Source organism: Melitaea cinxia, chromosome 22 (genome assembly GCF_905220565.1).
Source record: "Melitaea cinxia chromosome 22, ilMelCinx1.1, whole genome shotgun sequence".
Lineage (NCBI taxonomy): Eukaryota > Metazoa > Arthropoda > Insecta > Lepidoptera > Nymphalidae > Melitaea > Melitaea cinxia.
In genome coordinates this window covers 2,573,345-2,590,890 of record NC_059415.1, presented here as the reverse complement: position 1 = coordinate 2,590,890, position 17,546 = coordinate 2,573,345, and the positions used below count along the sequence as shown (strand labels likewise).

Below are 17,546 nucleotides of genomic sequence, written 5' to 3'. Positions count from 1 at the left end.
AAAATTTCAAAATCTAGAGTGTAATTTAAACTATTTAAAATACTTGGATTGCCCACGAGGATATCTTTGTAATTTATGAGAAAAAAAGTTTATACTATTATAAATTAAATAAGAATACTGTACAAACTCCAACTTAAGCACCTGGCACCCTTTGGCACCTGTCAACACCGGGGTGTGATACAAGTACAAGCATTCAAATTTTTTATTTATAGATATAAAATAAACAATATTATGATTCATTGATTGACTCGGCCTCTAACATCCCACTGCTGAACAAAGAGACCTCTTTCTCAACATAGGATTAAAACAAACCACATATAAGTACTAGGTGGCATTACTAAGCCATACACAAAAAAGTCAAATAGAAGAAATAATTTGTTGCTCATCTTGCACTTAAAGTTATATATAATGCTTTAAAATTGCATACAGGGGGAAGATGGGGGGGAACTTGAACAATTTCAGCAATTTTCAGCTTATTTTAAATTTATATAGCTTCGAATGTCTAAATTGACCGCAGTAGATACTGTATAGAACTGCATAAATACGCATATTCTTGAAAACAGAATCTAAAGTTGAGTTTATTTTAATCATTCTGTATTTTAATTAACTGTTATTTAGTCATAAAAAGGGAAATTATAAAAACCACAAAAAAAGATCTATAATTACATATATATTGTGAGCATTATGTTTTATTGCGCCAAATTGTGAACTGGTACGAAATGAAATTCATAAATATTTATATTAAATGCAGCATTTTAAATAAATTTTTCGATGACTATGCAATATCAGTTTACAATTTTGCGCTTTACCGATGTCCAAAATAATACAGTTACCTGAATATATTGTAATATAATACTCGAAAAACTATTTTCAAGTTCCACTATAAAGGTCCATATAATTTGTTTGAAAAGTTGAAACCGTACTTGCGCCAAACACTAACAAAACCGCAAGACTGACGACAGACTATTTGTCTCCATTACAAATGTGACATAATGTAAGAAAAATCGGTCTTTTCTAAAATAGTCAATGTTTTGGTACTGAACTCCCAGTAAAATACTTCGTTTAATGTGATTTATATGTCTAACGGAAAAATTGCCATGTTTGTTGTATATTTAGGCACTATTTCAAACCGTTAATAGTGAAAAAAATCTACCTCAGGAGTATAATCTAATTGGTATACGTGAAAGCTGGTAGTCGTATGAATTTTCACAAAATCCAATATTGATGACTTGCTCGGACCCACGGAAGCGGAAACGAAATTGGAACGACGGGAAGGGGAATGCTGACCCTGATTGGGAGAGCAGATTTACTTTGTATAGTAATTTCGCCTTTAAGAGCAAACTAGACATTCCTCCAGGTGTCACTCATGTTTCTTTATCTGACTTTTAAGATAGATTCCTTCAAGATTAGTAATACATCAGTCAAACGAATTGAAGGTAAACTATTACCATTTCGTACACCTGATTTTACACCACATTTCTAAATATAAAAAAATGCACTAAAAGGAACTTCAATATTACTTGTATTCCTAAATCCTAATACCTATATATTCGAACTCGTAGAGATATAGATGTCGAATGAACGTCACAAATCTTTATTACAGAAACGTCAGAGGGGTCAGTTGCGAGCCGGATGTATGGTACGTCGTTTAGACCTAACATTATTACATCGCATATTGTATTTCTGTTTCATAAATTGTTCCGGTTTGTTTCTTGAGCCTGGGATGAGCAATAAACTAAATCCACCAGATCTAAAGGTCAGTCTGTAAATATCCATATTACACTGTTGAGTGAAAGACTATTCTATTCTATAAGAAAGGCATTGGAGTATAATCCGCCATATGATTTAGAATGATGATGCTGTAAAAGCTCTTTCAGCCTCATTTTCATTGTGACATTCCTCATTTGATGCTAGTATATTTTATTTTAAATAGCTATTATCAATCTAACTGCATTAATAGTATTATGTGAAGCTTTTGATCTAAAGCCAGTATTTTTAGGATATCTTCTGCTGAAGTCTTCGAAGCGCTCAAATAACAGATTGGCATATTCCAAAGAACGAATAAAAAACTTTTTATCAGTATTGATTGAGTTGTGTTTAAAAATTTATGTGCTAACGATACCTTTCACGCACATAAAATGCTATTGACCCGTCCCTATCAACATCGTAGTTGTTACGGTTTACGACTCATGTCAATTCAAAGGTCACTATCATTGACAAGTTAACTGGGTTATATACCAAAACGAACTTTATATATACTTCAAATATCATCTACATAGATACCCGTTCGACAAAGGCTTTTTAATTAACTAGACAAAGTGACAATGCAATCTAGCGGAAACGCATTAGTTTAGAAGGTAGGCGTATTCATTCTCTTTTTGAGGGTTCCATTACGAGTATTTATAATTAATATGGAAGACAAAGTTGGAAATGTAAATGATCTGCAAAATTTCAGAAATCCGAAGCAAATATGGGTTTCGGAATAATTTAGTTCGAAGCCATTCTTGATTATGTACTTGTCCTCATAACTATTAGCTGACCAAATTAAAATTAATATTAATCTTAGTACATAAAAAAGTAAAAAAGTAACAATTTTGTTTAGAACACTGATCACCGTAACTCAAAGAATTCCAAATAAAAAACGCTTAAGACAACGTTTTTTGAAAAAACTCTCCTGAAGGATTAATGACATATTTAATTTATTTATTGTAGATGGATAGATGTATAAATAGTTATTTCTGCTGCAAAAATCTCAGCGCATTGCCATCTGTATATTACTAGCTGCCCGGACAGACTTTAATCTATCAAAAGTTAATAGTAAAAATTAAATAAAGCATTTTTTTATTTATTTATTGTACCTTCCGTGGGACTTAAGGAAAATACAATAAATTAATAGCTGAAGTGGTCGAGCCATTCTCGAGTTATGCGCTTAGCAATATTCATTTTTATTTATATATCTAATAAGATATAAGATCTTACGTACATGTATATGTATATGTAGTGTTATTATTTTACAGTGCCGATATATAGCAAGGATTATCCAATTTTTACATACATATTTTTTTATTATTCGACTTCTTTTATTATTGCAACTCAAATATATTTATAGTTTAGTAAATTAATGAACTAAAATATAACTACTGAATATCGCTATAATTATGGTTTTAGCGCCGATTTATATGAAACACAAAATATTACACGCTATTTGACAATTAGCAATTATTAAACGGCCATCGAGCAATCAAACGCTATTTTACTGCTATTGTAATCAATCGCGCGATAACAGAAATTATTATTAGTTGCTTTTAGTTAATTAAAATATCCCTGACTAACACCAGCTAATTTAGATTTATGTCTCGATGTATATAAAATCAACTTCATAGTGAAATGTACATCATATTATTACGTTATTATAAAATTTACGTTTCACGGTAATTCCTAATATAACGGCAGACTAAATAAAGTTTTAAATAATGCAAAAATACTCATACAATATTTACAGAACTGTGTTTAAAATAGTTCTATAACATTCTCATGTGGCAGATTATATTTTACTTTGTAGTTTTTTACAAAGGTATACAAATGTAAATATTTTTCATCGCTTTCAAGGCCTCATATTAGGTATTATGAAAATAGTCAGGTATTTTTGATAGGCTCTTATTTTTTCATGATAAAAGTTACTATGTGTTATGAAATAATGTTTCAAGTAACCCAACCCGTAATATGTGATCATTATTATTTTCTGACGTATTCTATAGATTTTTAACTAATGTTTTCAGGAAGAGGATAATGTATTTCGTTTGTGTTTATATTATATTACCTGTTACTTGCAATTTCATTCTCATAGAAAATTTTATATAATCCCATATGCTATGATATCAAAGGAACAATACACTTTGGCCGTTTTTGCGATATTTTTCATTGTTACTCCGCTCATAATGGTGTGATGTGTGACTCTAAACAAGCTATCCAATGCTGTGAGATTTTTTTAATGTCTGTAGTTCTTATATTACTACAAGATAGAAAATATGTCACTTATTGAATTCGTTATTTATGAAGCAACAAATGTTTAACTATTCGATATTTACTAAAAAAGGATACATGTTATTCGTTTTTTGTACGGTATTTTTTTTTATTTAAAAGCTAGTTTTGGTGTAAAACTTTTGTAAATATAATCTAAAAGCGATAAAAAATTCGATACTGTCCTTCTATTAAAGACACTTTTATTAAGTTTCGTGTGAACTGACCCAAGAAAAAGGATTCGCCTACAATAACTTATCCATCCTATTTGCAATCTTTTTACTAAAGTTTTCTTGTTTATTGAATGTATATTTGATAAAATAAATAAACTGTACAACAGGGAATATTTTTTTATATATTATGATAAGTTATTAAATTTGTATACGCTATAACTAAGACAACAATGTAAAATAGAATATTTCCAATAATCATCATTTCAGCCTATCACAGTCCACTGCTTGACACAGGTTTCCACAAGTTCACGCCAGAAATGGCGTGAACTCTTGTGTGTTGCTCGTAGTCACCACGCTGGACAGGCGGATTGGTGACCGCAGGGCTGGCTTTGTCGCACCGAAGACAATAAATATATTTATAAACATAAACTAATTTGAAAAAATGTTCGGCAACTTTCCAATTATTTTTTCAATATTTTTAACTAGTAATAACAATAAAAACACTCTCCTATGAAAAAAGTCCATATTTACGAACAAAAAATAAATAAATATAAATATATATATATATATATATATATGTATGTATATATATATATATATGATTTATTCTAATTTTAATAGATGTTCGCAAAACTTTTCTTGTTTTTCATAATAATGAATCATCAACCTTTATATAGATTTTTATAGGCAAGTAATTTCCTATAAATAAAAATTCGTTGCGCGACACTCAAAGGCCCCCAGAAAGAAAATATCTTGTGTCCGATGTCAGGAAATACACAACACCAAAGTCAAGAAAATCCGTTCGATGATTTTTAAAACATTTTTCATAAGCAGAATGAACTGTAGTGTAATATAGCGCATAAAATTTAAATGACATCTTATAAAATACTTCAAGTACAAGGTTGAGAAAGGAAATGAATAAATAAGGAATCTTATTTACATGCTTCCTCTTTAATTAAACAAGTCTGTTTCTACTTTTATTTTTTTGTCTAATTTTGCTTATTATTCTAGTTTACTTTTAATAGATTAATTATTTTAAGGAGCGTTCGCAAACTGTTCTCACAACTATCTTTTATTTCATATTTTCTGCTACTAATAAGGCCAATATGGGGCTACAGCCCCGAGGCCTCCTCGAGAAAGCCAAAATATAAGTTATTAAAAATATCTTAATTTCCCAAATACAGCTTTAAAACCTCTACTATAATATATCCGATGGGGTACAAACAATTACAAAATAAAAATCGTTAAAATGTAACATACGATGGCACACTTAATATGGAATAATGTGAAAAATAATTTTTGGCCCATTAGGTATTATATGACAGAGACAGACTTAGGCATTTATACGTCGTATTATTTTAATTCATTCCATTATTCAACTATACCTTATATATATATACCAATACAAATACCTGTAGCTATCACTTTCGTGTACTTTGATTACACCCTTGTGGAGTCAACGTTTTCAAGTATTTGTTTAGGACCATTGTTTACAGTTTTCACGTTTTCACAAATCGATCGGTCAAATAATCACGTGTTCTCAGTTTGAACGTGATTATTATTTTTTTATCGTAGATAGGTAATATAGAAAAGGGAAAACGTCAATATAAAGAAAAAATAACTTTCTTATACAAATACAACCCGTAGTGTAGCAGGGTGGATTAAGCTCCAATCCTTCTCCTATGTGGAGAAAGAGGCCTATACTCAGCAGTGGGATATTACAGACTGAATCTTCGTAATTCTATACAAAAAAAAGTATTTATAACATGTGTCTAGAGTATACAAATCTTCAACTTTGTAAAATATAAATATACTAGCTATAGTCGTACGAATAATTCGCACAAAATAAGCAATAATAATTATCACTTTACAAAATTAGAAAAAAGTATTTATACGTGAGTTGATTTGAAATTGAACAAAAAATTTACCGACCGTCACTCATGTTGACGTTGTTTATAAATTAAAGCCGTCATATGTCATCACTTCATCATCATCATTTCTTTAGTTTAATACAGTCCACTGCTGGACATAGGCCTTTACAAGTTAGCGCCAAAAATGGCGTGAACTCATGTGTTTTGCCCATAGTCACCACGCTGGGCAGGCGGGTTGGTGACCGCAGAACTGGCTTCGTAGCACCGAAGACACTGCTGCCAGTCTTTGGCCTGTGTATTTCAAAGCCAGCAGTTGGATGGTTATTCCGCCATCGAGCGGCTTTTTAAGTTCCAAGGTAGTAGTGGAACTATATTATCCCTTAGTCGCCTCTTGCGACACCCACGGGAAGAGAGGAGATCGCTATATTCTAACTACCGTAACCACACGTCATATATAAACATATAATTTTATAATTAATTAATTTAAAAATGAAAAGCAATAACAAATGTTTTAGGTGTTGTCGCCGGTAGTGCAAGCAATTATCTATAAAATGATATATAATTTATGTGGAACAATTGTGAGGCTTTTTCTGAAAAGGGAGACAAACATCTTAAACCTTAGCGTATTAATATATATCAAATATATAAAAATCTCGTGTCGCGGTGTTTGTAGTTAAACTCCTCCGAAACGGCTTGACCGATTCTCATGAAATTTTGTGTACATATTGGGTAGGTCTGAGAATCGAACAACATCTAATTTTCATCTCCCTGAGTAATAAAAGGGGGGGGGGATTAAGGGGGTTAATAACTTATATGGCAAAACAACGTTTGCGGGGTCAGCTGAGTGAGTCAATAAGTCACTCAGTGATACAATAAAAAGCTAAAAAAAAGAATGAGTATTATTACCTAATGAATGAAAACACATTGAAAAACTCTATATAACAAAGTACAAAACGATTGAGTTCAAATTGTTTCAGATATATCTGTCCACAATATACTACTATCCCCAAAATTATCATGCAATGAATGTATATTAACACTGTAGACCCTAATGGTTTATTTATTACATTATATGAGGGTGTTAGACTCCTGACTGCGTTCCTTCAAACGGGATTTTCGGTAGGTGTAAAAGATCAAGTTCCGTTAAAAAAATATCCTAGCCCATTTCTAAATTTGACTTTGTTTCAATAGATGAGCTACTTTGATAGACTCGTTCCGCATGATACCATTTGTCAGTGCGTAAGCAAGGATAAATATTCTACGAGAAAAGAATTCGTCTTCTTGAGGTTCTTCAGTTGTATACGGCAGTTGGTATTAATATTTCACTTTGAAGACGTTTTAGGGCTAAAAATAATAATATTGGATGGTTACGCAGAAGTAGGTTGCCAGAATAGCTCGAAGACAGAAGACAAAGTAAAATTTAAAAAAGGACTAGTTTTTTTACGGAACATAATGTACAGCACATACAGAACCTCCCATTTAATGGAACGTAGTTAGGAGTCGAACATCCTGTATATAAATTACTGTATAATAATAATATTCGATATTCGAAAGCAACGCCTACTAGCTACTTTACAAATTACTTCTAATATCCTCGAGTATTCTTTATTTCATAAAAGAAAGTAGCAAAAAATCCCATAAACTAAACCACGTTTAGTTCTCCGTCCTAATAAATTTATACATAATATTTTGTCAAAAAAAACTGTCAAAGTTTTCTACTGAACTTCTTCCTCGAAATATTTTACAGGCAATTTTGAACTACACAGAAATGCCAAGTCGGTTTCAAGTATAACATAGTGATAATAGGTATGACTCAAAGTTAATTTTTAACCAGTTTTCTGGGCTTTGTTTTCCTGTACTGTTGGAAATTAGGCTTGGACACTCGGCTAATCAACATTTAGGCGTTTCATTGAATGGCCTGATTTAATGATAGGTTATCATTCAAATTTCAGTAGGAAGTACATTATGATATTTAAAAAATATTAAATCAAATTAGTACAAAAATCTAAAACATAGCATCTGCAGTTAGTATGCAAAAGAAACCTGTTCGTTAACTGTTGTAAAACTTTTACTAAAACATAACAAAAAAAAATACAAATAGATTAAAATACTATTTGGCTTATAATAACTGCAACAAAAATTTAACTAAAAGAATATAGTATACAAATAAATACAAATGATGCAAGGGAGTCTACGAATTCAAATTAAATAAATAAAATAAAATTTAACAAAAGTAGTAACACAAAGCAAATCTAGTGATACAAATAAAACTCGGATAAGTAAAGACTTTGCTTTATTTCAGTTCTACATACATTTAACTTTGAAATTCAAGTGAATTTTACATTTATATCTACGTGTATTTTGGTTTCCTTTTATCTCACATGCCTACAAAGCCTTTTCATCCCGGTTTTAATTAAATATAGTAGGTTTTATGAAACACGATCGCGTACATACGCCAACGTTCGTGGAAACGCATAAAATGAAAAGTGCAACCCATTAGTTGAAATTAAATGCAAAGAGAATTGGTTTTTTCCGTATTTTGAGTATTAGATAAGTTATAAACAGTGTAGCTTAGTTGATTATTACATGTGTTTGTCTTCTTTTTTTATTTAACATACTTAGAGAGTGAATTTTAACAGAAGTTTGAAAATGTGATAAATTATAGATATTTTTAGTATTGTTTTTTGCTAATTTTTCAAGCGAAATGTGTAGGTTGGTCAACTTTTAGATGAATAGCGTACCAAGTTAACTTACAACCTTTTTCTATTATTGAAGAAATCTATACACGAAAGAGAATGGCAGAGGCGTGGCATAATTATATAGGTCGTTAAAAAAATTGTAAAGATTAAAAATCTTACAGGTATGTAAAGATCATCGGGTCTAATAATATCATTGAAATTAATCATGATTTAATTAAAAGTTTAGCCTACATTTTATTCTAACTTAGGGGTATGAAAAATAGATGTCGGCCGATTCTGAGACTTACCCAATATGCACACAAAATTTCATAAAAATCGGTCCAGCCGTTTCGGAGGAATTTTGCAACAAATACCGCAACACGAGAATAAAATAGAATTTTATATAATACATCTTCTAACAAAAACACAAAGATACATTATTCCAGCGTTATTTCTTTAGATTTTAACTCTGGAAACAAAATCTATATCCATAAATGAATTCAAATTTCAGTTCAATTCATTCAATATTCTCTGTATAATGGACAAGTTTACGTTCTTTTCCAGGAATACATAGATTTAAATGTTCTAATTTAAATTCCATTTCTATCTATAAGTACTTGTTTTCCGTTTCTATCCGAATGATAATAGATACGAAAATATCTTTAAAATTAATTACAGAACAGGTATATCAATAAGCCAACCAGTTGCTTGCTGTGTTAGTACACCCAACCTTTACAGGTTCCGTCAAAGCGTTGAGGTAGACTTCAACAATAAAAATGCGGTGGCAGAACTATTTCACGGGAGTTTAAGGAAAGTAGAACTGTGCCCAGCAGTAGACTGGGAAGGGGACTGAAATTATTCCAACTCTGTGTAGATTAAAATGTACATTTTTGTACATATACGAAAGTTATTATTTATGATACTGTTTGGAGAAGCTGTAATTTCAGCTGTGTTCCGGACTATTACGTGTATCGCATATTGACAGTGTTCGTTGAACTATGGATGTATTTGATTTGGATCAGATTTCATACCATCGATTCTGTAGTATTGAGTGTACTTGAACAAGTGGCATTTAGTGATGCTTTTAGACATATACTATCGCATGTTACATGTTGAGTACCTATAACTAGTTTAATTTTGCCACGCGTGTTTGCATGCAAAGTTCAACTAATTTTTTTTTGCATGTGTACGTATTTTTACAATAACCTACACAGATTTTATTTGTTTAGCAGTAATGTAAGCAGCTCTCGTCTTTCGTGAATGCACCCGTGACCACAATGGTTGTAATAGTACCAAAATATCGGGAACTCAAAGTGATCCACAAAAACATGCTAAATGATAAATATCCTCTTTTATATATAAATTATAATACATATTGTTATCTATTTCTACCAAAATAGCCAATAATAATTTAATATTATATTTCGATGCAGAGGATGCAGAGGATACGTATATGTATCTACGCTTATACGCTTCAGCCTGTAATATCCCACTACTGGACATAGGCTTATTTTGATATATTCAATATTATGAATAACGATCGCTACCAGGTGTACATGATAATAACCGGGACTGACAGCTTAACGTGCGGGGATCGAACGCGCAACTGCTACCGCAACAGCCAGCCAAACCAGTGCTGTGGCCGTTGCGCCAACGCGTCGTCTTGTCGTATGTACCTATTATATCTTACTAGCAACCCGCCCTGGCTTCGCATGCTTGCAAAAACTATCAGTGTTCCTCTATTATTTTATGCATGTATTATACACTTCCTTTGGAATCACTATATTAACTAAAGAAACCGCATCAAAATCCGTTGCGTAGTTTTAAAAATCTAAGCATACCGACAGCGGGAAGCGACTTTGTTACTATGTAACAATTTATTACAAATGGATATTAATTATGATAACACATTTTGTATCAAAATACTTTCCTAGATATACCGCTATAACTATAAAATAAAAAGAAAACAATGTAACGCTAAATTACTCATCATAGCGACAAAAACGATTCGACGGCATGCGATATAATACGACGGATACCTTTAATATCTTTTTGCATCGTTCCATCAAGCTTCGCGATGCTTAGTTTGTCATTAGGATAACGGGATCCATTAATACTTTCTTTCTATACGTTTCTATTTTTTCTTTTTCTTGTTTCAACTTCACTGTTGCGATCGACACTCGCCTTTAACTCGTGTCAAATAACTAACAAGCATTACAAACAATGACACGGTGTCCCTTGCCAAATTTTACTACCTACCAACTTTTCGAGGCTTAGAGTAGAGTGAAAATTCTATGTACAGACCACGACTAACATCTGTATCGCCTTAACAAATATCTAAAATGAATGGGTTCGAACTCGAAATCACTATTGTCCACCACTACGTTATTCTGTCAACAAACTAAGGGTCTGAATTTTATCTGATAGACCAAGTGGAGTTTAATGATGAAATCTGTTTTATAACCGTTTAAAGTCAGATAGCTTTGCTCTGCACCTGTGTGACTCAAGTCTCAATCGATTCTCTGTTACTGCACCTCAAATACAGCAGTAAATTTCCTGCTCAAAATATGGACCAGCGCAGCTGAGGTAGTACCTTGACCTTTGTTGTGTTCGTCTTGGTAAGTAAGGTGACCAGAGCTCCTGGGGGGAGTTGGGGATAGGGTCGGCTTGCGATGCTTCTGGTATTTCAGACGTTATACAAAAAAAATATTTTTGATAAAATCAACTAATTGTAAATTCGTTCACATTTACGTTCTATTTAACGGTTCCATAGCACCGATCGACGATTTATCGGTTAATTGAATAAAAATTTATATCAACTCAACATTTTACTAACGAGCAATGATTTAATACTTTTATTGTATGACTTTGTAATTACCACGAGAATTTTATTAACTTCGTTTTTAAAGCTTGGTACGAGTATGTACCTATACCTATGTTTATACGTTTTATACATACCTATGTATGTATAATGTATTATGTATAATGCATTTTGTATTATTAAATCATGTTATTTAAGGACCCCATATATGTCCTTTTATTTAATTAATTCCACTGATTACCTTATCTCTATTGAATATACCATACATAACATCCGTTCTGAGTGACGCAAGTAATCGCCGTAACGCTGGCTGTCGCAAATTCGATCCCCGCTCGGGACAAATATTCGTATTTATATAAATATTTGTTTATTTTCCCACAGTTGTCTTCAGGCTTGTGCTTTGAACCTTAAACCTCCTCCTACAGAAATGAACGTTGCCTAGCAATAGCGTTTATAGGCTTATTTCGCAATATAGAATAGGTCGTATCGTTCACTGTAACCCACTTAAATGGGTCATATATTATAACATAACCCAATCACAAAGGCTAAGGTGATAATTCTCAAATTTTCGCTCACAAAAATAAAAAAAGGTTTTTAATTTTAATGTGTTATTACTTTTAAAAAACTAATACATATATCGGATTTTTCGAATAACCTGTATGAATAAAGTATTTAAGAGTTAAAATTGAACGCAGCCTTGTATTTATTTTATAAACTAGCTGTGCCCGCGACTTCGTCTGCGTGGAATTTAAAAAAAAGTTATTTGTCAGTTCGCAGAGTTATGAAATAAATAAATTTCTAAAATAAAAGTAGCCTAAGTTACGCCTTATTACATCAGCTATCGGCCAGTGAAAGTCCTGTCAAAATCGGTCAAGCCGTTTCAGAGATTAACCGGAACAAACAGACAGACAGACAAAATTTTTAAAAAATGTTATTTTGGTATATGTACCGTGTATACATATACATTTACTAAAAAGCTGTTATTTTAATATTACAAACAGACACTCCATTTTATTTAATTGTATAGATTAAAAGCAATGATCGGCAGTTACAAGCGGATTGTTGTGATTAATTAATTTTCTCAATTTACTCTTAAATTAATCTCATACATTATAACGTTGGTAAATGTTACTGAAAATCCGTATAATAAATATTTTTATGCAATTCCCTCGACTGCAGAGCACAATGTTACAAAAGCTGCTTATCGAAATTAAAATCAATCTAAAGCGAGAACGTAATTTTATTTATAAAAAAAAAAAATCTTAGAATGCAACCCCTCAATATTAATAATTTTTAATGTTGTACTAACGTATACGTACTGTCGTATGACTAATAAGAATAGGCAACAAGCATAAACGAAATTTATACCAAATCACTAATTTTAAAAAAGTGACAGATATACAAAAATAAGAGCAAAAGAAAGAGACAGATAGATTATTTAGAAATATCCATACCCTGTCAGCCACGCCTCCAGGCAGCACGCTCTTGACAACGACGCCGGAGGATCGACCGCCGACGATGCCGAAGGCGAGCCCCGACCCATCGTTCACTAGTTCCACCACCTCCACTTGCGCCCATTCGCCGAACACCTGCTGTGGAATTATGTTACCTTAGTACTTTTGAAATTTATTGTTTATCGATTATATAGGTATTAAAAAAAAACGGTTAGTTTTGTTTTATCGAATCGTTCAATTTAAACATGTCGTATTCCAATTTAATGAAGTAAAGGTTCGTGGACAAAATCAATCGTTTTTTTTTAATATTGGAACCGAGTTATAAAAAAATTTACTCAGTGTTTAAAAAAAAAATCGGTCATTGTCATAAATCTGGGTCAAAGTATTATTACGACGACGAAACAAACAAAATTTGACAAATTTGTTTAACTTTCGATCATTTAAGCTATAAATTAATGAAAACATGAGGCTCTCACTAAGAACTTTGTCAAAAAGTTTGATCTCTTTCACGGCGCTTCGTTTCGATAAATTAAAAGAAAACATGACTGATAAGGAAAGTTCGAGATTTAATGAAAACTCAAAATTTAGGAAGAGAAAATAACATTTAATGACACATTAATTGCTGGATTTAGTTTAATTGAATGCTGTATTTTTAATGTTTGTAGTCTTATTAATGAATGTAGCGATAAATAAACTGTAATTAGAAATAACTCATTAAAAATTATATATATATATATATATATATATATATATATATATATATATATATATATATATATATATATATATATATATATATATGTATGTATGTATGTATGTATGTTTGTATGTATGTCTTTGTGTATGTATATGTTTATGTATATATGTATGGTATATGTGTATGTATGTATGTATGTACGTATGTATGTATTTATGTATATGTTTATGTATGTATGTAAATAAGTAAATATATTCAAACGTTTATGTCTCAATTTGTACACCTACACTGACACAATACCATCTCCTCTGCCCCTAGGTTGCCTGGAAGAGATCGCTTTTTAGCGATAAGGCCGCCCTTTGTGCCTGATGATACTCTGTTTAAGTTCATAATATGTATTATTTCTGTTTTGGTGTACAATAAAGTGTATTGTTATGTTATGTTATGTTATGTTATGTTATGTTATGTTATGTTATGTTATGTTATGTTATGTTAAAAATACTTTGATTAACACAGGAGGGTTCAATTAAAATTACTGTATTACTTCTGGTACTTAATTTGCCACTTGTTAGTGGACCTTGTGACATTTAATTAAAATATCTAATTACCTAATTCAGTTCACACAAAACATAAAAAGAACAGTGATCAGAACATCTGTTTTATGAGTTTAAATTTTATTCTTTCTGTAATATACTCACGTATTTTATTTAACAAGCTTTTTCATACTATTGTTTACACTATAGCATTAAAATAGTTTATGTATTTCAATGTTTATATTTCTACAAACTAGTCATAACACTGACACAATTATTTAAAATATTTATATGCCAACCTTTCGTAACATATACTCAAAATAAAACTTCGTTAGTTTTATTTTGACAAAATGTTATTTTTTATTCAATAACAATTTGCAAAGAAAAATATTTTTTCCATGCACGTTTTAAAATTACATTTTTTTTAAAGATTCGTATTAAAGGTCGAAATAAAAAGCATCTAAAAACGCTTAAATAGCACTTAGTAGTGGACCCATAAAATTGTCTAGTTTTAGCTTATAATGTGGACTCAAACCATGCAATTTAAATTAAATGTATTCAATAGTTTCGGCGTGAAGTACACCCAAAAAACAGGCAGGGAGACGAACGAAATTGAAACACATAAAGTGCTAGTTTGGCTTCAGTTTCTATATTTCTACACTAATAATATATAAAGGAAAGATCTGATTTCCTTTTTTTATTTGTATTGGAAAGCTCAAAGCTACGGGACCGATTTTATTATTTTCATCAGGAGAAATGCAACATATCACTTAGTGACAGACTATATTGTAACAGGAGAAAACGTGTGGAACGCTAGTCAATTATGAAGCGCACGCCAAAAAAAAACATCAATCAATCTTCAAATATACAGAATGTTCGGCTCCTAACTACGTTCCTTCAAATTTGTCTTCGTTTACATAAACGAAGTACTTTTATATACTTCGTCCTGCATGATATCTTTCGTGAGCACGTAAACACGCCTTTAAAAGGAAAATTATTACTAAGTGACGAATACAACTGAAGAACTGCGTATTGGAAGGAATTCTTTTCGTCGTAGAATACTATTTATTGTAAATTATATACGAGCTTATCGGACGGTTATTTAGGCAGAAGCACCTTGCCAGAGTTCGAGTTGGGAGAGTGATCGGTGCGACAAGGTCAGCCCTGCGGTCACCAACCCGCCTGCCCAATGTGGTGACTATGGGCAACACATATGAGTTCGCGCCATTTTCGGCGCTAACTTGTGGAGGCCTATGTCCAGCAGTGGACTGCGATAAGCTGAAGTGTGTGACCTTGTCCGAGTAGCTCGTATATAAAATAATAAGACAAAATAAAGTTTAGAAAAATGGCTAGGAATTTATTTTCACGTGGAACGTGAACTGTTACACTTACTGAACTCCCCATTTGATGAAGCATAGTTAGGAATCAAAAAGCCTCTATATATTTATTATACGACATAGTTGTGTTACATATATAAATTATTAGATAATTAGAAGACAAAATATTACTTAAGGCTAAGAATGCTTTACGGAAGCAAAAGCTTCTACATAAAGGTCCCATTAGCAGTAATTTACGAGAGCCGTGACGTCGTGTGAAGGGTTCGTCATGGCAACCACTTTGGAAGCTTAATTGCTTGAATATCTGAAGCGTGAGAGTTGTAGAAGACGTCTTTAGTCTTTTTAATATGATTTTGTATCAACCTGAACAATTCAAATATTCCTTTTTTTATAGTAGTGTATATAGGCTACGGTATGAAATAATAGATGCAAAATATAAATATAGACAGATATTATTAGAATAGGATACAAATTTATCTTAGAATTTTTTTAAACGAATAGCCGTTGCTTAAAAAATGTCCACTTGGCTGTCTACGTCCAGTGATAATAAACGAAAACATTGAAATCGATTGTTTAAAAAAAGAACATTATTTCTTTTCAGATTCATGCTGCATCAATTACCATGCTGTATACAAAAATTGGTTTCAATTGACCATACTTTAACATCTTTATTGGACCAATCATTAAAAACGGCTATTCAAATGTAAGTCACTGAATTTTATTAAGAGGAAAAAATGATTAAAAATATTTACCATGATGCGCCCTATAAGCCGCTTGCGTGGTTTGCGCGGCTGACTTCTCGATCATCTGATCGTGTCCATCTTCACCGGGTCACTCCGAAGAACACAACCAAAGAAGCGCACCATACATCGCGCTAGCACATTTTAATCTATTTCACTAGAAACCACTTTTGCACATCTTGAGACCTGGAACAAAGGAAAAATAATTGTGAATTACTAAAAAAATTATTTATTTATTTGATTAAATTATCTGTTCATTGTTTAAGTTTCTTTATTTAATCTCCTACATTTCTTTATTAATAGAAATAAAGTTAAATTGATAGTTAAGCCATTTTGGTGATACATCATAATATACACGCCTTGACTATAACACTCCAGTCAACAGACAGACAATGGTTTTACCTTGATTTTTTATAGTTTTACACTCAACGCCTCCTATGAATATAAGAACCTTGGTTCGGGGTATTGGAATCGGATCACATAACATAATCGTCTCAAACTTAAAACGCCCAAACCAGTAAATCGCTCAACGCTAATCATAGGTATCACAAGATGACGAGAAAATCCAAAATAGATCTCAAGTCAAGTTATAACTACGATCGGTTCTATTGAAAGCCTCCGCAACAACTAATTTCCTGAACATAGCGTTATAAAGAACTACTATTTTCAAATTTCACTCTTATACTAAAACTAGTGACCCGTCCCGGATTCGCATGGTTGCAAAAACTATTAGTATTCCTCTACTATATTATGCATGTATTATACATATAAACCTTCCTCTAAAATCACTCTACTTACTAAAGAAAACCGCATCAAAATCCGTTGCGTAGTTTTAAAGATCATACAGACAGTGGGAAGCGAATTTGTTAACCGACTTCCAAAAAAGGAGGAGGTTCTCAATTCGACTGTATTTTTTTTTTTTTTATGTATGTTACATCAGAACTTTTGACTGGGTGGAGCGATTTCGACAAATTTTCTTTTAATCGAAAGGTGGTGTGTGCCAATTGGTCCCATTTAAATTTATTTGAGATCTAACAACTACTTTTCGAGCTATATCTAATAATGCGTTTTTACTTGACGCTTTTTTCGTCGACCTACGTTGTGTTATACCGCATAACTTTCTACTGGATGTACCGATTTTGATTATTCTTTTTTTGTTGGAAAGGAGATATCCCAAGTTTAGTACCATGATAAGGAAACCAGGATCTGATGATGGGATCTC

At 31.9% G+C, this 17,546-nt stretch overlaps 1 protein-coding gene across 1 annotated transcript in view; it reads right to left on the bottom strand.

Moving 5' to 3' along the window:
* LOC123664387 overlaps positions 1 to 16,250 on the bottom strand; it is a 229,224-nt gene extending 212,974 nt beyond the window's left edge. The window contains exons 1-2 of the mRNA XM_045598933.1: positions 16,206 to 16,250; positions 13,018 to 13,155 (exon numbers count right to left, since the gene is read on the bottom strand). Of these exons, the coding sequence (XP_045454889.1) occupies positions 13,018 to 13,155; positions 16,206 to 16,250 (183 nt within the window). The remainder of the gene's footprint in view (positions 1 to 13,017; positions 13,156 to 16,205) is intronic.
* Between the last annotated feature and the right edge of the window lie 1,296 nt (positions 16,251 to 17,546).